The sequence below is a fragment of the Typopeltis vanoorti genome, chromosome 3, assembly GCF_054136105.1.
Source record: "Typopeltis vanoorti isolate ZY-2024b chromosome 3, IOZ_Tvanoo_1.0, whole genome shotgun sequence".
In the NCBI taxonomy this organism is placed as follows: domain Eukaryota; kingdom Metazoa; phylum Arthropoda; class Arachnida; order Uropygi; family Thelyphonidae; genus Typopeltis; species Typopeltis vanoorti.
In genome coordinates, this window is record NC_143551.1 from 102,815,263 (window position 1) to 102,838,326 (window position 23,064).

Below are 23,064 nucleotides of genomic sequence, written 5' to 3' on the forward strand. Positions count from 1 at the left end.
GTGATTCAGAAAGAGGCATCGGGTGAAGGTCTATGAAGATAGAAAAATCAGAACTCCATGGAAGATTCAAGCTAAAGAGTTAGTCATGAAAAAGAAAAAAGCATAACAAAAGATCCTATCAAGTGACATCAGGGTACTCTGAGAGAATACAGAGAAAGGAAGAAAGCAAAGCAAAATGTGTAAAAATAGCTAAAAAAATTAAGGATAGATTTCGATAAGAATATAGAAGATAAACATCAGGAAGGTGGTAAAATAGTCTACAGGCTACTGACAAAAGACAAATATACTCTAAATGTCTAGAGTAATTGCTATGAAAGACTTATAAATGAAACAGGAAGGGACAAAACAATGGAATAAAGCATTCAAGAGGACTGTAGTCAGTATATATATATATATATATATATATATACACACACACCAAAACTTGAGATAGAAATCCATCAAAAATCTGAAATGTAGAAAGACAGCTGGAAGAGATTATATTCAAAGAGAAATGTTCAAAGGTATAAAAGTTTTACAATGGCTGCACTGCATAATTTGAAAGGCCCAGTTAGAAGGCCAAGTGGCACATGACTAGAGTAAAGCTTGCATAGTAATCGTCTACAAAAAGGGAAATAAAACTAAATGTGAGAATTATTATAATTATCTGAGATCTTAAAGTTGTCAAAAATTAAGTGAAGGAGGCCACAGATCACCTGCATGAGCTATACCTTCTCTTAAATTCATTCACACCACATGCACTTATACTTTGACAGGCAAACTGTTCCACTCACTCACTGATCTGTGGGAGAAAATCTAGCTCTTATCCTTTTCTTAACCACACACAAACTTAACTTCCAAGGATGCCTTCATGTTCTATTCCCACCTCCCAATGAAACATTTCACCAGACAATATCCTAAAATAAAAATTCAAGTTTACTGATCTCTATCAAACCAGCCATCTTTCTCCTGTTTACTAGTGTCTGTAGTCCACATACTCTCAATCTCTCCTCATAATCTACATTCCACAATCCTGATATCATCTTTGTAACTTTTCTTTGCACCCTTTCCACGGCTTCTTTATCACCTCCAAAAGGCAAAATGACTTCCTTATCCTCACACATCAGTGTTCACTTCAACATCATAATTATCCTCTGGGTTGCATCTGCAATTTCTGCAATGTAACCTTTGAATTTCAAAATCCTTTCCACCATACTCTAAGATCCCTAGTCTCATCAGTTTCTCGTAGGATAATCCCACCAATATGGCAGGCCATTGGAAATCTCATCATGCCAAAATGCATAACTTTACTAACATTGAATTAACAACCATTATCCTTTGTCCACTTTTCCAGCCTATTCAAATCATTCTGTTGTTGTCAAGTCTGTTGAAGAGCTTCTAGATATGACCTTTGATGGAATAGAGCTTTCCTATAGTTATTGTCAACTTTCTGTAGATCAGCGGAAATTGTTGGACAAGAATAGATATGGGTGGGTGTTAGTTCGACTCCTGGACAATTCTTGCATATTTCTTAGCTTCTAGTACTGTCCAGATGAATTTTCATGCCTTTAAAATGTTCCATCCTTAGTCTGGTAATGATTGTGATTATTTCTCTATTTTTATTAATTCTGCTGATTTCATTCTTCTTCTTCTTGATAGTTTGTTTTACCAATCTGATTTTTGCAACAGAATTAGCATCAGTTAATGATAGTGGGTGTAATTTTTGAGGTAAGTATCTTGCTTCTTTGGCTAGTCTGTCTGTTCCCTCATTGCCTTCAATATTCACATAGCTGGTATCCATTGCAGTGTACAGTTCTTATTTTTCAAATTTAAAGTTGTTAGGTGTTCACGAATTTCCTGTGCGAGTTTTGTTTTTCCATTTTTATAATACCTCAAGTGCAGATTTTGAGTCACTGTAGATGGTTATTCCTTCTGTAATGTTTATTATGATTAGAGAGATAGAACTTGAGAGCTGCTTGCATGGCTGTTAATTCACAAGTGAAGTTTGAAGCTAGTTTGTCAGATGTGATTTTGATTTGCATTTCCTCACCTCCAGATAGAGTTAGAAAAACCTCTGATCCTCCTTAGTTGAGTGCTTCATCAGTATAGGCAATGACATGGTTTAGATTATTTAAGTAATGTATAGTGTCAAGTCCTTTTTTTTCATGCTGTTGTTGGATCGTACATCCTGGCTTTGAATCCGCCATCTTGTTTGAACATTATTCTTATTTAAATTATCCATTTTTTTTTTTTTTTATTAATTGTTGATTGATTACTGATCCAAATATAGAGAAATTTATATTATCCTGTGCCACCCTATATTCAGATTAGTCTATATAATCTAGTGGAATCAATCATCAACTAACTTTTGCAATCTCACTTTTCTACAGGCCGAGGTTAATATTATCGTTTAATGCTTCCGCAAGGTCCAATAAACTTTATGAGCGGTGCAATGAAAGAGAATCAGGCAAACACCAAATTGAAATTAATAAAACAAAACATTTAATGCAGGGTTATATAACACGTACATTAAGTATAACTTTGAAAACGAGATAATGCAAATCACTTAGTTCAAATATTCATAACAAACATAAAACATTAGGCATCAGACATCCAGCTGTCAATTCTACATTCTTCCGAATAATTAAAAATGGTTCACACAGTTCAATGTTACAGAATCGTACAGTTAATATTCTTAAAGTAGAATTCTCTAATTCTCTCTTAGTCAACAAACACGTAATTCAATTATGAGGCAGTTATCACTTCAAGGGGGGAAACACTTTTAAGCTCCATACTTCGGCTAATTTTAGTAGAACGCCACAGTTAATGTTAAGATATATTGGGCAGAGCGAACTCTTATTTCTTCACGCTGAAATATAAAAAAATGGACTGCTCTTACTGGGTTACGTTCTTTGCACATTGGATTCACTATAGGCATACTTAAAACTGAAGTTAACTATCACTTTGAAGTAACACCATTCAAAAGGAATCTTCACTATATAACTGAAATATTAAACATAGAGCTTCACGTCTTGACGCACTTGTTTCAGGTAATCTACATATTCCTTATTTTCTTCTATGCATTAATTTCAGCTTTGCACTATTCTTCCTCAAAACAATTGGAATTTGACGTAATTTTAGAATTCCGTAGAAATATTCCGAATTGCCTATTAATTTCCTGGTCCTTTCTTAATTTATTTATGGCATTTTCAAATTCCCTTTTCTGCCACCCGTTACTTCACTCCATGCTGTCCTGAATGCTTCTCTCCTATTTACCTTTGCTTTCCAATTAAATACGTTCATTCTTCCCGCCAAAATCCGGTTCTAGCCAGTTCAGCTCATATCAACTCCTTCTCCCTTCGAATACCGTAGCTCACGCTCCATGCACGCACTATCTAAAATTAACTCCATTTCCTTGACAACAGCCAATCAAATCTCAATCAGAAGAATTACATAAAGTCATATCAGCAGAATTCTACATATTTACATTCTCTTTCAGAAATACAAATAAGGAAATAATTTATAGTTCACATAAGCTAGTACATTGAACTTCCATATATACAGTTTCTTACAATATAATCATAGGAATAAATTAAATAAAATGAATGACATTTTTATACAGAGTCCTTTTTATAACTAATACATATTCTAGATTAAATAATTAAACAATAATAAACAAATTTAAAGGAATTATATGAATATTAATTTATAAGCAAGAGACCAACATCAAATAATATACACGTCTTGCTTATGACATGGTGAATTATGTTGGATTCTGAAAGAAGTATTAACAATTTTCATTTCTCTTCACTCAGAATCCAACACTGTGAATCCTTTTTTGAAGAAGGTTCTAAGAGATTTAAGTTAATCATTGCATTTTTTGGTAGTATAGTGGAAAAGAATGGCTCTTTGCTTATTTCAATGGACAGGTGCTCAAGTCCATCTGTTTTCTAATTTCATGTTCATATTGCAAAGCAATGATCTCTTCAGTCTAGATTTTCCTGTCCAGGCATTGAAAGTCCTGAGTGATATGTGATCCCGTTGGTGAATTTAACTGTGGAGAGTTTTCTTCTGTCTTCTAGTATGTGAAGCCCACTCTATTGGTGAGCTTTTAAATTATTTGTGGATGATAGACTGCACCTATAATAATTTTTGCTGCTCTTGATTGTACTCTGTCAAATTTTTCTTTTGAGCTAGTAGAAGGTGGAGTCCAGATTGATGAGGCATATTCCATAGTGGGCCATATGAGTGCCGTATATACAGTTTTGAGTTTCTTCGGTTTTGCACCCCACTTTGTTCCACAAAACCTTTTGAAATCATTCTGTAAGTGCTGTATATCAGCAGCATCCAATGCTTTGCCTATCGTTGCATCATCATCAGCAAACAACTGAACATCTCCTGTCAAATGCCTCCCAATATCATTAATGTATAATTAAACAATATTCCAAGGAGCAATCCCTAGGATATCTTCATTGGTCACCTTGAATCTGGCAGATTAACACCCAGAATATACCACTCTGTGGTACATGTCTGTCAACCAACCACTTATCCAAATCAATACTTTATATTCCAATATTCTCCCATTTATGCAACAGCTTTTCATGTAGTATTGTAAAACTTCATTGTAGCTTAAAAATATCAAAGCACTTTACATCGATTTTTACATAGGTCAAGTCTCATGAGAACTGTAAATAACCTTGTTTGTTTCTATGTATATATTTTGCTAAATATTAATGTAGATAACCCAATGAGAAGTGAATGTATTTACTGTTTTAAGGTCAAAAACAAAGGCAATCAATGCTTTGCCATCGGAACTTTGTACATAGCTATGTGTAAGAGCACAGGAAGGTTGTTTACGACTTTCGTGTATGAGAAAGTGCTAACAAGCTCTGCGCATAAACACCTCTAAAAAAGTCAGTCTTAAAGGTTCAAACAACTTTCCGCTGGCCAGCAACTTACGATCAAAAGGGTGCACGGACGAGAACAAAGAGCGGGTTGAACTTAAAAGAAAATGAAAGCATCATGCCAAATATCTTAGGGGGGTTACAACCCTTCGTGCAAGGTCTCAGAGAAGGCATAATAAAAAGGGACAGAGCCGAGCAGAGGTGGGGGCTTCCAGTTAGTTAGCAGAGAGTCATCAGAAGTCAGAACCAGAGCGGAGGCGAGCTGCAGACCATAAGCGGAGTCCGAACCAGAGCAGTTGTGGCAGAGAACGAGGGGAGGCAAGATCCCAGTTACTAAAGAGGAGAGCCGAGATCCAGGTGCCAAGAGAGCAAAATGCGAAACACTGTTACCAAAGAGAGCCAGATCAGTCATCGGCGATTAGTAGCAGAAGTGGCAGCGATTAGAAGTAGAAGTTCCCGGAGTAAGGATCCAGAGGAGAATTTGTCCGTATGCTGAAACACCTCTTGTATAGTCTAAAAGGTTCAAACAACTTTCCGCTGACTGGCAACTTACAATCAAAAGAGTGCGTGGATGAGAACAAAGAGCGGGTTGAGCTTAAAAGAAAATGAAAACGTCATGCCGAATTCTTAGAGGATTACATTTGAGTACTACAGATTTCAGTCAAAAAGCCCACTAATATCCCAAAGTGATACCGCTGTAGCAAGATACTCCTGAAGGAAGCCTAAATCTCGAGATGAAAGAAAAGCCATAAAGACTTTATAAAAGACTCTTGCCTGAATGTGCGATACAGAGCCTCTGTAAGTTACTTCCCTTTGTATATTTTTTCTTATAATCTAGGAGACATGTTGTATATGGACTGTTAAGAATTAGTTTAATAGTAATAAGAAGTGTCCATAAGACAGTCAATTGGCATGTTAGAAGTTGATATCTAATTTGTAAAAATAACCTCTTTGCGAGTAAACTAGAAGTTTAATAAGTTGAATTTGTAAGCAGAGAGTAAATAAGTTTTAGAGTTAAAGATATTATTTAGTGTTGAAGTGAAAGGGTTCTAATTTTATGCTAAAGATTTTATAGATGGGTAGAGAAAGCAATCTCCCTGTCGTTTGATTCATGTATATTTCATATTAATATAAATAAATGTGTTTTAATTATTTGTTAAAAGAGTGCTGCCTGATCCCTTATTTTACAGCTGCACTGTTCCTAAATAAATCGGACTTGTGAGCAGGAAACAACTAAGGTATTAAAAGCGCAGTTTTATTACTTAAGAACCACAACTGTTTATGTAAACTTTGTTGAAGGAAGTTACTCTAGTAAGAGAAAGATCTACCGGAAGTTTTATTGAGTCTTATGCCGAATATTTGATGTACTGATGGTGCAGTCTTACAAATAAATTTTTCAGTGTTTATAGGCATACGACTAATAAAATACGGAAGGTGGATAAACATAATATGCAGTAGAGTAAGTGAGAAAGGTTATGGGAGAGGAAAGCGTGCACAGCTAATTAGTAATAAAGATATAAGAGAAAAGAAGATATTACAATACAAGTATAGGAAAACAACACATATTGTTAAAGTATTCTGTTAAATGTGTTAGCAAAGTCCAACAGTATCACAGTGTACCAATCCTTTTATCCAACTCAGCCATAACATTATTATAAAATAATATGACCAAATTGCTAACACATGACCATCCTTTAGTAAACCCATGCTGTCCTTAGGTATAGCTTGCCTGTCAACCACTTTTTGTATTTGAGTTCTTACCAACATCTCCAAAATCTTCATTCTTAATCCAGAGATACAGATTGGATGGTAGTTAGACATCAGCAGTTTTTGCACCACCCTTGTGCAACAGAACTATCACACATTCTTCCCATTTCTGTGGGATTTTTTTCCTAAGCCAAGACTGGAGTTATACAATCATGTAAATTGCCCAACCAACATGGCTAAACATTCCTTTAGTGTACATGCTGATATCCCATCTGTTTCTATTGCTGAATTCTTATCCACATTATGCAACAGGTCTTGAATCTCAATCATTCATGCACCTATATCTCTTTATATAATATAGTGGTAGCACTGTACAACATGTTACATACAACTGGTTGATAGAATAGTGAATTGAGCACTCATTATTTGAACCATTTGAATTAGAGGAAATTTTCCTAACAACTGCACCAGGAAGGAGTTTTGCAACCCTTAAGAAACTAAGAAAAATTGTGGAAAGGAAACCTGGAGTAGAACAAGCTGGCTTCATGCCAAAAAATCAGATCTGGATCAGATTTTTACTTTGGCACAAACAGTTGAGAAATCATGAGAATATAAATGGATCAATAAAAAAAAAAAGGCATATGTTAAGAGGAAAGCTGTTCAAAACAGTATATGGTGTAAAAGGATATTATACTCAGAAAGACAGTCTATCTCAATATTGAAGGAGGTACAGGAAGATAGCTTGATGTAAAATCAGGTGGTGTAGAGATAGAATAACAGTGGATCACATGAAGAAAAGTGACATTAAGCCTAAAAAGAAGTTAGAGATGTTAATCTCAACTCTTTACTATATGCAGATTATGTTATACTTCTAAATCAGTACATGTCTGCATGATTCCTTAATTGAATAATTACTGTAACAAATTTGGCATATACTGTAACAAATCAGTATTAAAAAGAAAGGCATTGAAAACAAGCAGAAACTCTGAAAACATCTGCTGCATCCTGAATGGAGAGCCTATGGAACAAGTAAAACATTTCTGCTATTTAAGGAACAATTTTTAGTGAAGATGCAAATTTAAACGTGGAAATAGACAACAAAATTAGCAAAGCTGGTATGTTAGGGAGCAGGGGTGAATATTCCAGCTGTGTGCAGTGCTCACCCACCGAATAGCAATATCATCGATATTATATTTTTGCATTTATCCCCATTAAAAACTCCCCTAATTGTTTCCAGACTTCACGTGATTCCCAAAAGTATGTTCGTACTCCATTGAGTACGAACATACTTTTAGGCGTTCGTAAAACGACGCATGTTCTTTGTACTCCATTGAAAGCTTGAATGAGGAAGTCCCAATTGCTCACCTGGAGCGCTGGCGAACAGCGCCACCTATCACTTTCGGGTGGCGTTTCCAGTCATGCTTTCCTATGTAAATATGTTGATTTTGATATTCTCTACCTCCCCTCAATGTTTGTACATGGAATTTTGAACCACCCTATATATACAGAGACAAGCTATATTACATTTCACACAGTATGCCAAAGACACAATGATTTGATCAACAGTTATTCTACTGGCCTGACCTCTAGTGAAAAATAATAATAATAATAAAAAATAAATAAAATAACTATATCAAAGCTATATTCTATTTATAACATTATAAGAGAACAATTTCATATAGATAGGTTTATTGCAGCAAAAGTGGTGTCCTAATTTAACATGAAAGTTGTTATATTAGAGTTAAGATCCTGAATTACCTACAGTCCTACTTATAATTAACTCTTAAGCAGAAAGAGTATGTGCCTTTCATATTCTTGGGATTTTTAGATCATCATTATTGTTAAGATTACAGTGGTTGATAAAAATTTCACAGCCCTCCTTAAATTTATGTTCATGCCATGTTTTAGTGTGATGTAAACAACAGGTGCCTTTCCAGTCAATGCTATGTAGAGTTTTCAGGGCATAATCATATAGGCTGGATTTTAGCATAATTATTAAATTTAATGGTCTTTTATGTTCTTTTTTCAGATAGGAATTGTGCATCCTGTTTCACCTATATAGGGCAAATTACAGGTGCAATGAATGCAGTATACCACAGGGTTGGGCAGCGGAGGAAGTGGATCCTTGGACGAGTTGAGTAAGTTCTTTAATTTTGCAGGAGGTTTAAAGGTGGCTTTAAGGTTGTATTTCTGTGGTATTCTGTTTATTTTATCTGATATCTCTTTAATGTGTGGGAATGGTTACAGTTTTATTGTAATCTAGTTTATCTTGTTTTTAAGTGAGGTCTTGAAGAATTTTGTTGATAATATTTTGGCTGTAGCCATTTTTCATGCCCTGAATACTCTACATAGAATTAACTGGAAAGGAACTTGTTGTTTGTGTTCATACCACACTAAAATGTGGTATGAACGTAAATTTAAGGAGGCCTATGAAATTCACATCAACCACCCTAATCTTAACAATAATGATGGTCTAAAAATCCCAATATGAAAGACACATATTCTATCCACATAACCTTTCTGCCTAAGAGTTAATTATAAGAAGGACTGTAGGTAATCCAGGATCTTAACTCTAATATAAGAACTCTCATGTTAAATTAGGACACCACTTTTGCTGTAATAAAACTATCTATACGAAATTGTTCTCTGATGATGTTATAAATAGAATATAGCTTTTATGTAGTTATTTTTTTTTTTCCCCACTAGAGTGGGGAAAAAACTGTTGATCAAATCATTCTCTTTGGCATACTGTGTGAAATGTAATATAGCTTGTCTCTGTATGTATATATGTGCATACTCCAGATGATGACCATAATATGAAGGCCGAAACGTTGGGAAATTAAAGTAATTATTTCTGACACAGTTGTAGTCTCCATAATTTGTCTGAAATATATGTTGAATCACTGTGTAACACTAAAAGATTTATGCAACTATTTTCCAAATATGCATTGGCTTTCTATAAATAATGAATTACTTGGAAAATGGCATAACTAAGGTATCAAAAGGGAACAATCTAAAGGTCAATGTCACACTATATCCTTAAAGTTAGAAGGATAAAGAAATTGGTAATGAAATGGACATGAAATTATGAAAAACAAAGGAAGATATTGTAAAGGGGATATAAAAAGGAGAATACTCATCAGTTACATAAAAAGTGTCGCTATGAAGGCACATGAAATGTGGACTGACTGAGGCATCAATGCAAAATCCTACAGAGGTCTACAGTTTTATAGCTAGTAGAAGAAAGGTTAATATGGCATGCATAATACAGTATATGGGGCATCCACAAGATATAGTAGAAATGTGCAATGAGTATTTTGTCCATGTATTTGATGTTTGCAGATGGAGAGCAAGAAGGTAGTACTGAATAACACTTAACTCTTCAATATAAAATCAAGTACAATTTTATATCAAATCAAGAAAATCACTTCCATCATTATTAAATATAGTTTTGTAATATTTTGCAGGTAAAAGTCCTTTCATCATATTTTTTAAAAACAAAATGCTAAAGTTATTATTAATGCAGGATTTGTTATTGAATTATAGATGAAGCAACTAAGATGTTATGTCCATATTTAATGACATATGTAAATATATCAGTTAATTAATGCAATTAATTTAATTAAAAAAGCAATCTTAACCTTCCATTCCTTTGGGTCTAAGCTGCGTAAATAAGCATCATCATCATCATCATCTAGCTCTTCATGACTCACTATTTCATCCTCTGATTCACTACTTTCTACTGCTGAATGTGTTGACAAGGTATGCCGATTTTTACGGCGGGCACAAAGAGCTTCATACCATCGTCCAACAGGCTCTACTTTTACCTTGGTGAATGCTAAGAATCGAAACAAAAATTTCAATGAAAGTTTGGTTTCAAAACTATTGAAACAATACTGAAACACTAAACTATACTTAACTGTAATATGTTCTGCACAACTACATAATAACAAATGTACTATATTTGTAATAAAGAGTTTTATCACTGATGAAAAACAGCATAAAAGAATATACCATGGTAAATGTTAACTGAACCAGCGCATGCAAAATATTATCAGCGAACACTTCATCAAAACTATCACTAAAAATAAATAAATAAATAATTTTTTTTTCAAAATTCTGAATTCATTTTTATTCTAAGAATTAAAAGGATTGTAATATAATCAATTGCTGATTATAGTATTTCAGTTTTATATAACTTCCTCCAATCTGATTTTTTAGTACCTACTGAATGGAGGAAATATCCATTTCTACTGGATGTTTTCTACCAATGGGATTAACATGATGGTGTAAACAGAGGATTTGGTAGCTGCAGAGTGACAGGATTTCAAAGTTTTGTGTACTCCTTCATGGTGAGAACATCACTTCATCATCATTCAGCGTTTTAGACTTTTAAGGCTCAGATCTAGACATGCAATTATCTTGGATATCTCAAGAAGTATGTCTTCAGCACCTACACATCTTATAGACTCAAATTAATAAAAATAAATTGCTAAAGGATGAACCTACCACCAAATTACATACATTAATGGCCATGAATCATTAAAATATGCCCTACCACTGTTTTGAGAAAGTGCCCTACCACTTTCTCAAAACAGGAAATGCAGCACACACACACATTCATATTAAGTGCTTACCAGGATATTTGAATGATATTCATTAAGAGAGATATTAATTAACTGTACTGCTTAGTTTTTGATTAATCTCATCTAGCTTATATTCTTCTCCCTTTTTTTGCTCTCTGAATTTATTTGAAGGTTACCTTTTAAAACAGCTTCATATCTGCTTTTTGATTTTGAAGCGTTTTAAAATTTCAAGGTTTACTGCATTGAACATCCGTTTAATTAGTTTATTTCTTTCCCTTTTTTATTAATTATAATTTTAGATCTCATCATTCTGTGTTCATTACTTGTATTAAAACTTTAAAATGGATGCGTCATTTACAATATGTCTCCTATTTGTTATTATTTCATTAAAGGTTTGGCTGTTTGGACTTTTCCATGTCCATTTACAATGTTAATTTTTATTAAAACATAAATTCATAATAGTCTGTTCTCTTCAGCAAATTCTAGCAGACTTTCTTCTCTTTCCCATCCCAAACATTCCCATGAATTTAGGTTATTGTTTTCACCTATTTTTGCATTTAAATAGCCCATGATAATTATATAAAATTCTTTACGATAATTTCAAGTTTCTCTTGTTTGGCATAAAATTCTTTAACTTCATCTGAGTGATCTGAAATTGGAGCATAGACTTATACAATTAAAGTGACAAACTTTTAAAAGAACTTCTAGATTGACTAAGAAAATGCACAAATTAAAAAGAGATGCTACCACAAGAATTTCAATAGAATATTCAAAATTATGAAAAACAAACAATTATGTTGACAAAGAATGCCATATGAAACCCAATCCTTTAATACAAGAAAAATAAAGAAACAATTGAAAATAATAAATGAAACTTCTGGGAAGAGCTTTGGCAATAGGGAAAAACAGAAATTGTCACTCTAATGAGAAAGGATGATAAAATAATCAGAAATAGATATTAAATAATAAATAGAATTAAAGAATATTGTGAAGAACTTTATGGTGACAAAAAAATTTAGAGACAAAAGAGTTGTCAATTGAATGTGCCAAAAGTTATAAGAGAAGAGAGCTTTGAAAACAATGAAGAAAGAAAGAACTCCAGGAGAAGATTGAATTCAAGTGGAACTGTTGAAATTTGGAGAGAAGACAGTGGCTGATGGCAAGATTCTTCATACTTTGTTTAAAACAGAGAAAAAATCCCAGACGTGTGGAACAATGCGTTAATAACAATTATTTACAAAAAAAAAAAAAAGAAGTGTACAAAACATCCACAAAAGTAGATAACTGAATAATTTAACTGCTCGAGTGCATGCAATCAGAAGAGCAAGCAAAGTTCAGACATAATTAAAGCACAATTAATCACAGTCTTAGGCAAATTATAGAAGACAATTTGTTCCACTTCATAAAGAGGGTTAATAAAACTAAGGCTTTGAATTATAGGCCAATCAGCTTGTCTGGAGTTGTGATCAAGATGTAAGAGAAGCTAGTGAGGATAAAGATTCAGAACTGGGTTGACAGCAACAGAATTCTCTTTAATGGACAGCAGGAGTTTGTTAAAGGAAAATCATGTTTTAGCAATCTGCTTACTTATTATAGCAAGGTGATGAATACATTGGACAAGAGAGAGAGAGAGATGCATATGTAGAAGTATATTTAGATTTTGCAAAGATTTTCAATAGATTCCACATGATAAACTTGTACTTAAATTAGAACAGATGGGGTTGGATAGTAGATTAGTGCATTGGATTGGAGACTGGCTGTCTGATAGAAATCAGCAAGTTGTGCATTTTTATTAATACCAGACCTGCATGGAGTCAAAAGACTCGTTGTGGGAGACAAACAGTGTTACACACAAAGTCCATTAAACTGTGCTTTAAACTCATTCAATGCATCTGCATTCACCACAATGTCTGGTAAATCAGTCCATACAAAGAATTTACTCCTTATGCCCTCACATCCTAATTATACAACTTCCAGGCATGTCCCCATTGTTCTACTCCCTTCCCCCCCATTCTACAAAAAATTTCTTCCACATTAACCTGGTAATAACCCTTTACCAACTTAGATGTCTTTATCATATCCCCTCTCTTCCTCTTATTCACAAGGCTTTGCAAAGTGCATTCCTTCAATCTGTCCTTATATCCCACATCCCAAAGACAAGTTACGACCTTAGTCTTCTATGGACCCTTTCAAACATATCCTCATCACCATGAAAACCAGGGGACCAAATCTATGGACAATAATCCATACAAGGCCTATTCAAGGCTTATGGGATCCAGAACCTCTTTATTTCTACAAGTTAAGGTCCTCTGCATCATTGCCATAATCTGATGTGATGTCTTTACAATTTGTGCAATGTGACCTCTGAACTTCAGATCCTTATTCACCATCTCCAAGGCCTCTTGTCCCCTCAACTTCCTTGCCAAGTGTAACTTTCCATTCATTCTTGTCTACCGAATTTTAGAACCTTACACTTTTCCACATTCAATTGACAGTTCCATACTGTTGCCACTCATATAATCTATTCAAGTCATCCTGTAAGGCCACAACATCTGCTTGGTTCCTCATCGCTCTTTCCCCAGTTTTGCATCATTTGCAAACAGTTGTATATCACAAGTTAAACCTATCCCGTTACCATTAAATATACAAATTAAATAACAATGCTCCCAAAACTAACCCCTGTGGCACACCACTAGTGACTTTCTTTTTCGAGATAGTGTCCTCCTGATAGCAATTCACATATCCAACTCATTAGTTTGTCATCCAATCCCATCTGCTTCAGTTTAGTGATCATGTGGCATGGCAATCTATCAAAAGCCTTTTCAAAATCTAAGTATACCACTGTAAATGCATCTCCCTTGTCCAATACATTTGTCACCTTGTTATAATGCATAAGCAAGTTTGTAAAACATGACCTATCTTTAAAACCCATGCTGACAAGCACAAAGAAAATCACTGTTATCAACTAATTTTTGTATCCCACTCTCGCCTACCTCTTCAATACCTTAACTACGAGTTCAGATATACAGAACAACCTATAATTTGTTGTCTCAGCCTTACCACATTTGTGAAGTGGAACAATTTTGCCTTCCTTCCACTCCTTTGGGCCTTGTGCTATTGCAAGACTCTTGTTGAATAGATAAGCCAAGACTGATGCTATCTCCTTGGAGCATTCCCTTAAGACATGTGGTGATATATCATGAAGTCTGCCTTACTGACATCTAACTTACCGTATTTGCTGGCATATAAGACGCACTTTTTTTCTTTGAAAATAGGTCTGAAAAACAGGATGCATCTTATATGCCAATACTCAGGTTTTTATTACTTTCATTTCCAGAAATTTTCTATAAAATTGCTGCCACTATTGACTTTAAAAGGAAGATGCTACCCAGAGAAAAACTGCTTAAAGGAGTGTTTGTACATTTTCACACAAAAGGTTGGATGGATAGAGGAAGAATGAAGTCATGGATAGATAAAATTTAGTCCAGGCACCCTGGCGGACTGTTGAAGCTTGCCCTGCTAGTATGGGATCAGTTTCGTTCTCACAGAACAGAAGATGTTAAAAATAAACTCAAGGAATTGAAAACTCAGTTAGCTATAATTCCAGGATGTCTAACTAGTCAGCTTCAACCTTTAGATGTCTGTATTAATAAACCATTTAAGGGATTTGTGAAAGAGACGTGGAACAGCTGGATGCAGTCTTGAGATTATGCTAACAGGAAGAAGCCTAGCATTTTGCAAGCTTGTGAGTGGGTTAAAGCTTCAGGATGCTGTGAAAACTGAGACAGTGGTTAAATCATTTAAGAAGTGTGGCATTAGTAATGCAATGGATGGTACAGAGGACAATTTGTTGTATGAGGACTCGGATTCTGATTTAGAAGAGGTTTCAAGTGTCTCTTGATTCAGCTCTGGAAATGAATTTCTGGGTTTTGATAAAGAAGATTAAAAGGTAGGTACTCTTTCCTAGTTAGATTAGGTATTTGTTGAAAGTAGATTTATTTATTACTTTATATTTGAAATACTGTAAATTCGTTATAATATTCAGTGATAAGGTTTTTTTTCCTAAAAAATGTGTACAAAAAAGGGGGGTGCATCTTATACGCTGGCAAATACGGTATTTATCTCCTCATATATCTCTTGCTTGCTCAATATTAAGTCTTCTCTCATTTCATTTTCTGCACTTCAGATTCTGATTTCCCACTGATGATCAAACACCTTGATGAGCTGCTCAGTAAACACCACGACTGTGTCCTCTGTAGCAGTTACCAATCTCCCACTATCATCCATTAAAAGCATCTTACTATAATCATTTTTCCTTTTTTTTCCTTCTGCTTGCCAGAAATTGAAAAACACTCATGAGGGTTTTTCTTTGCATGATAATTTCTGCTCATACTGCACTTTTGTTGTCCTTACCAACTGAGTCACTCTCCTGGCCTGCTCTTTATACTCTTCATGCAACTGATTATTACTATTATTTATCTTGTGCTGTGTCTCCAAGGTGCCTTCTTCCAGATTTCATGCTTAATCCCATCATTCATCCATTTAACACCTACCTTATTCAGCCTTTTGAGCTCCAGAATATATTCATGCATTGATGCTGTTATGTATTGCTTTGTCAGTTCCCAAGCAGCATTTATTTCCATACCAATGAACTCCTCATTCTATAGCTCCAAGACATAATTACAAGCCTTGTAGTTCCACATATATCCTTCATATGGCTAGGAACAACCCATGTGATCACTTCATGATCACTCTCACCAACTGGAGGGAAGTGCAAAACCCCACTCATAATTGCATCCTCTGATGAAATTATGAGATCTAAAACTCTCGAGTGCCCTCCTCAAGAGCTTGAACAATTCATTTTTTTTATTCCCAAATACTATCTCTATTCATTCCAATCTACCACCATAATTAAAATCATCATTTCCTTGTTCACTAACTGAAGTTGCTTATACATTTTTTGATCACCACTCCACATTCCCTGGCCTTTAGCAGCATCCAACTAAATATCTCAACATATACCTTACACCACACTGCCTCAAAACCATTACCACTATTTTCCCCTTTTTCATTCCCTATTTCTGTCTACCTATTTTCTCTATTTGTCAACTTAAGGTGGATATAATTCTCCTGCTTTCATTAGCAGCACCCCCCCCCCCTTCTTGTCCTTTCTTTCCTTGCAAAAAAACACTGTACTCTTCAATTTCTATTCCCCCGTTTCTATGGGGAAGTGATATCTCAGAAGAGGAAAATTACTAGTGGCATACCCCAGAGATCTGTTTTGGGGCCATTATTGTTTAATTTATATGTAAATGACATTGGAAAGAGCTTAAATGGTGATTAGTTGTTTACAGATGATGCAAAGTTGAGGAGAGTGATGAGAAGTAGAATAGATGTAGCATTGCAAGATACTGTCTGAAGAGGTGTGAGTGTGTTGGGGGGGGGATGTCAGGTAACTGTAACAAAGTGTGAAGTTTAAAAATTTGGGAAGCAAAGATGGGATGCAGAGTATAGGATTGGTGGAGATATTTTAGAGCAGGTGAAGGAAATGAAAGATCTGGGGTGATGGTGGATAGGGGCTTGAAATTTCATGAACATTTTGCTAAAATTGTGAAGACAACACAGCAGATTATGGGAATCATGTGGAGAACACTGACGTTTAAAGTACGGATGCTATGATTTCATTGTACAAGGCTTTGATCAGGCCACATATGGATTACTGAGCACAGATTTGGTCGCCTGGTTTGCAAAAGGATGAGTTGTTGGGGGGGGGGGGGGGATTCAGAAATGATTAAGTTGGTTTCTGGTCTCTAGAATATGAGGACAGACTGAGAGAGTGCAAATTACAGAGCCTAGTGGATAGAAGGAAGAGGGGGGAACACGATCAGTTGTTTCCCCCTCTTCGATAAGTTGGTAAGGGTAATTACCAGATTAATGTGGATGAAGTTTTTCATAGAATATCTCAAGACAGGGCAGAGGCGAATGCTGGTCTTGAAATTCATGCTTGCTCTTGTTATCATTCAGGGAATGAGAGGAGTGATTGAAGTCTGATCAGCAGAATAGTGAATTGCTGACGATTTAAAACTATGTACAGGTAACCCTCGTATAATACAGATGTTAGGTTCCGCAGAAATGCTGGGTATATAAATCGTGTTATGCGAGTCTCAGATTACATAGAAAAGTAGGGTTATGTTCGAAATCGTTTTTTTTTTTTTAATTATATAAACAACAATGACATATCCAACAAAAAAAATATTTTTATTTAATTCAGGTAATTCATGTAAGTTAAGAAAACAAACTATGAAACAAATACATAGTATAAAAGTATAAAAATTACAAATTGTACTTAAACTTTGCACGTAATGCATAAATGTTTTAGGCAAAATAAAATAGTGCATATTTTAATCTTTTACAGCACAAGGATTTGAGGATTGGTTAATAAACACTGGTTTTGTCATGTAATCACCTGATTAGGCATTACTACAAAACAGTAGAGTAATTCTATCTTTGGAAACTTTGAATCTAGGAGTTGATCTTTCATTTTTCTAAATATAGGTGCGTTTTTGCACTTTTTTCCCAATATCACCCGGATTCATCTGCATTGAACACCTGGTCTGCACTATAATTGTTTATAAACTTTGAGAGTTTTTTGTTTAATAAGATTTCCATCCATAGGAATTTTCTTTTGAAGTGCAATCTTCTATTGAAATCATTATAGATTTCTCCATTTTTCCATTAGAATATCGCGTACACAAGCAATGCGCTTTTCACTTATCGTTGACCCAGCAATAAACACTTTCTCGGATTTTATGTTCATTTTGTTTGATTGTTTGAATTGTTGATTCATTTAAATGCAAAGTCCCTGCAAAAACTCCTAGTTTTTCTCCATTTTTCAACCAATCCAAGATTTTGAATATTTTTCTTCGAGAGAAATTAATTTTGTTTTCAATGTTGGTTTTCCCTTTTCGTTGCAGTTTGTGGCCATTACTATAAAAATAATTTTTTTTACACAAAAAAAAAGCAAGCATTACATATTGTATGTAACTCACCAGAAAATAAAGTGCTCGGCTTGAGATGAACACACTTATAATTTTTAATGCACTTTCATGGCAGAAACGAGGACAATCTTCAACAATAAACATTTTATACGGTAAATAATTGATGTACATGCTCTAGGGTATTCATCCCTAATATAAATTCGCTACTTATAATTATATGCGGGATACAGGCAGACACAAATTTAACGAAGATAAAATTTGATTTTTAAGTCACGCGATGAAAAACATATGAAAAGATAAAGGGTTACTACAATTTGTAGACCGTGTTTTTATTGGAACTGTGTTGTATAAGTTCCACATTCAACAAGAGTTACTACAATTTTAGACAGCGTTATATTGAAATGGCATTGTATAAGTACCGTGTTATACGAGGGTTACCTGTATTTAGAAATTTATGTACATTTAATCATACAAATACAACATTTATTTTACAAATGTTATTCTATCTTTTTCAATTTAGCTACTTGAATACAAATTCTACCCTACAGTTTCTTCTTTATGAACTGGTCAATAACATAAAAAGTTGGTTGTAACTTAATTTTCCCAAGAAACACGCACACTTGTAAAGGCACGCTGAAGCTCACTGGCTAGGGCTACTTTGACTGCATATGGCCCGTGTTTAAGCAATAGGGTGAGATGATGTGGAGGGAGTGGAAATGGCTATGCGTGCGCATGAAATTACAGTGCTGAAGCGAGGACCTGGATGCTCCCACAACCGAGCAAGCCAAGGTAGCTTGACTAGCGTTGGCCTTCAATACACAATGCAAAGCTCAATTATTGCCACGCAAGCTTAACACATCTTCTGTCTACAAAAATAAAAGCCTAAATGGAATGCTTATAAATGCATGCATTTATTAACAAATAAATATTACTTCTTTCTCAATTAATGAGCTTGCGCAGCAAGCATAGCAAGCACAGAGAATTCGCCACTGAGACAGGGGGAGTATGAGAGGCCATCCCAAGAAGCTGTATAAGGTGGATGTGAGCAGTAGATCTTTTGCATGGAGAGTGGATGATTGTAATGTACTGCCTGAGAGTGTGGTGAGTACACAGAGACGGTGAATTCATTTAAGTCAAGGTATGATGAGCTATGGAATCAAGATGAGTATCTTGATTCCATAGAGGTCTGTTGATAATAATAATAATAATACATCTCTCTGCTTAGCCTTTGTGGACTTTGGAAAAAAGCATTCAACCCCAAACCTCAGCTATTAAAGAATTGCTGTTATAACAGGGAATATAAAAAACATACATAGAAACCTTGAAATGCATATATAGTAATGTCTCCTCTGTTATTAAACTACATAAGAAAAGTGAAAATTTTCCAATAGAGCAATAAGAAAGAGAGATATACAATATCCCCCAAACTCTTTACATCAGCCTTAGAGGAAGTTTTTCATGAACTGAACTGGAAGAATGGAGGAATTAAAAGTATTGAAAAGATTTTAAGTCATCTGTGTTTTGCTGATAATACAGTTCTCTTGGTAGAAGATGCAAAAGACGTATAAATAAAATTAAACTGGGTTGAAGATGAATATAAACAAAACAAAAACAATGATGAATGACAATTTAGCACTAAAAAGAATTATACTGGAAGGCAAAGAAATGGAGAAGGTACATTTATATGTTTATCTGGTATAGACAAATAGAAAAATAAACAGAAGGATACAGCTAGGTTGGATGACTTGTGGGGGGGGGGGGGAATGAAAGATATTTTCAGAGGTGATATTCCAATTAGCTTGATGGGAGAAAGCCCTCAATCGATGTATATTACCTGTAATTACATATGCCAATGAAACCGACCTTAATTTAAAATATGATTCACCAACTGAAAGTTACCCAGAGAAGAGAAGAACGGAAACAAATATGCTAAGTGTGATACTTAAAGACAGGATACCATCACATTTGATAAGATTGAGAACAAATGTACAGGACATCAGTTACATTAAATTAAAGATGCCAAGAAATTATGCTCTTGGTTTAATCCTTTATCCTAGTGTAAGCAAACAAAGTTTGCGCATGAAGTAACTTCACAAGTGGGCTGTTTGTATATAGAGGCTAATAACTTCACATCAATTGCCTTAGTAGAATATAATTTCTTGGAATCCTTAATTTATAGTATAACCGAGTGGGAAAACTTTCAATATCAGTTACATTAGACATTCAAAATGGAGATGGTTGGACACATTCCAAGATATAATAATACAAAATGGCCAAAATTATTGACAGAATGGAGAACTATGGATGGTGGTAGACAAAGAGGAAGACCAAAAAAGAGATGGCAAGATAAAATTGTCGGGATTGTTAGAATGCAGTAGATGAGAAAGCTTAAACTAGAATGGAATGAAAAAAATTGGAGGAGACCTTCGTTCGTATGTGAATTTATCCAGGTTGAACAAGATTAATTAAAGGTGGTCAACAAGGTCATCAGAATAGTTTTCTATTTGGGAATCATCAATCCGTAATTTCTTTGCATAATGGCAAGGAAAGCCAACAGAATGGTATCCAAGTATGCAGTCAACATTTCGACCTCTCAATAAAAAATCAATACATTGCAATGAATGCTACTTACAATAATCTTAAAGATTTGCTTAATGAAGTACTCAAGATTCAGCACTGTTCAAAGAGGGTGAAAAAACTGATAATAGCTGCTTCTCCAGGCTTCAACAAGACTGGAAATGTACATCTTTCCAATTAGTAATGACATCACTGTAATAATAGCTTGTAGAATTCAGGATCAGCCCTAATGGATAAAAAGCAAAGACTAATTATGCAAACTTTCAGCAGGAGTGTATGTATCCTATTTGGTGCTTATGTCATAAAAATAACACGAGCACTGAATATTTTGCCAGCCTGACATCTTCTTAACCTAAATCCATCAAAGAATGATTTATAAGATCTGCAGGATCAGTCCTGACAATTATACAATTAATTAACGGGAAAACTGCTGATAGAAGATAAATAATAATATAAATATAATAATGTTCCCTTATAATAATGTTCATATGCTGGATTTCCAGCATATGATATCATAAGTTATAAATTTATGCAATTATTATTTAACACTTACATAAATTTCAGGACTCATCCATTATATCAACTATAAGATTTTTATATACATGTATATCCTTTACTTCAGTTGGGTTTCACTGAGCCACCAAAATATTTTTTGCATTGATGGCAATTCAGTGACTAGAATAGTGATGCCCGAAAGCATCACTTTTTTTCTAGTCACTATACCATCAATAGACACGCTCACTGATTTAAACTAATTTGCTTAGTAAACAACTAACTTTTTTTATATATCATTAATTTAAAAAAAATAAACCAACCTGTCAAAGTTCGAAAGACACAAGTAGTATCATTTGCATTCGGTGGAACAAGAAATGACATGTTCACAATTTTGCGGTGGCAATCTGTAATTTATGATCAGCACATTTGTTTGACATTCGTTATCATCGATCATATATTATTGCTTATTTATAAACATTATAACATCGATAATTTTCACTTCTTGTGACACAGCTCTCCCAAAACCAAATTTCTAAAATCAACACCGGTACTGTCACACGTTCTGTGAAAAGCATGCACCGTCGAATAAGACGCCATTTATATATCAAAAATATAAATGAAAATTCTGATTTTTCACCTATAGGTTTATCTTTGTTACTGAAAAAAATAATTCCTCTACAGCAAAAAACAGAAATGAAAATTTTGATCTCTCAAGTATAGGTTCATTTTTATAGGTGAGAATGATGTGAATAAAAATTAACATTGACAGACGAAAACAGATGGTATTTCAATGTTTAAAAGTGCAATGTTTTCATTTCAGACTAATTTCAACTTCACGAAGGTGAGTTAGCCGATCTCATACTCGGGTAGCAGGGTTTTTTCTCCCAGAAACTCAGGTTTTTCATCCCTCATACAGACAAATCGGCCCTTCAGAACACACGCAATTTCCAGACAAAAAAAAAAGTACTAGTTGTGGTGGTGGTGGAGGTGGGCGGTAGATGGAGATGATTCGTAGTAGAGGTTCGGTGCAGTGGTTGAGACAGTTGTAGGTTTCCTCCAGCGATGAGTCTTTGGACTCCTTGGAGGTATCAGGAATAATAATAATAAACACATTGCCATTTGTATTAATCTGAACGTGATATAATAATCTGAAGGGACAAGAATCTGTGGTCAGAAAAAAAATCAGCTAACGCCTTTTTATTCCCGTATATATAGGGAGTAGGCGAGACCGTTTTTAGCCCTATCTAACTTTCGGAGACTGAGTGGGCAGTTCAATCTCCACTGGTACCCAATCAGAGATAGCCTCCCCAAGGCTATCACTAATTAAGCAGAACGCAGTGAAGAGTGACGGCTCAACAAGTGTTGCCATCTCGTGGTCCCTAAGCCTAACACTCGTATTTAATGTGTGAAATAATGTGGGTTGTACGGTCGATTTTCTTGAGTTTACGGGACGAAAAACCCGAGTTTCCGGGAGAAAAACCCGCTTGCCCGTGCCAGAGATCGACTAACTCGGCAACCGGTCGAAAAAAGGCTTAGAAAAATTTCCTCTAGTCGCCGACCAGACTCGAAATCAAGTCTTCCTTCGTGCAGCCAAGCGCCTTGGTGTGCAAAAGCCACATCCACATCGCACAGCTGGAGAATGAACTGCTCTTAAGTCAGTTAGATGGGCTAAAATGGCCTCTCCCACTCGCTATCAGGGAATAAAAGGCTTTAGCGGATTTTTTCTTCATGGTAAATTGTTTTTCCTACATCACATTAGTACTATGGATGAGCAGAACCTTAAGGAATAAGAAGTACCTTTCATATTTGTTTCGAAGA

The 23,064-nt window shown here is 34.9% G+C and overlaps 1 protein-coding gene across 1 annotated transcript in view; it reads right to left on the reverse strand.

Annotated features, from left to right (window-relative positions):
• LOC150108433 (dnaJ homolog subfamily C member 2) overlaps positions 1–21,851 on the reverse strand; it is a 337,407-nt gene extending 315,556 nt beyond the window's left edge. The window contains exons 1-2 of the mRNA XM_090415844.1: positions 21,567–21,851; positions 10,232–10,428 (exon numbers count right to left, since the gene is read on the reverse strand). Coding sequence (XP_090271970.1) covers positions 10,232–10,428; positions 21,567–21,627 — 258 coding nt within the window. The 5' untranslated portion in view covers positions 21,628–21,851. The remainder of the gene's footprint in view (positions 1–10,231; positions 10,429–21,566) is intronic.
• Positions 21,852–23,064: the final 1,213 nt, after the last annotated feature.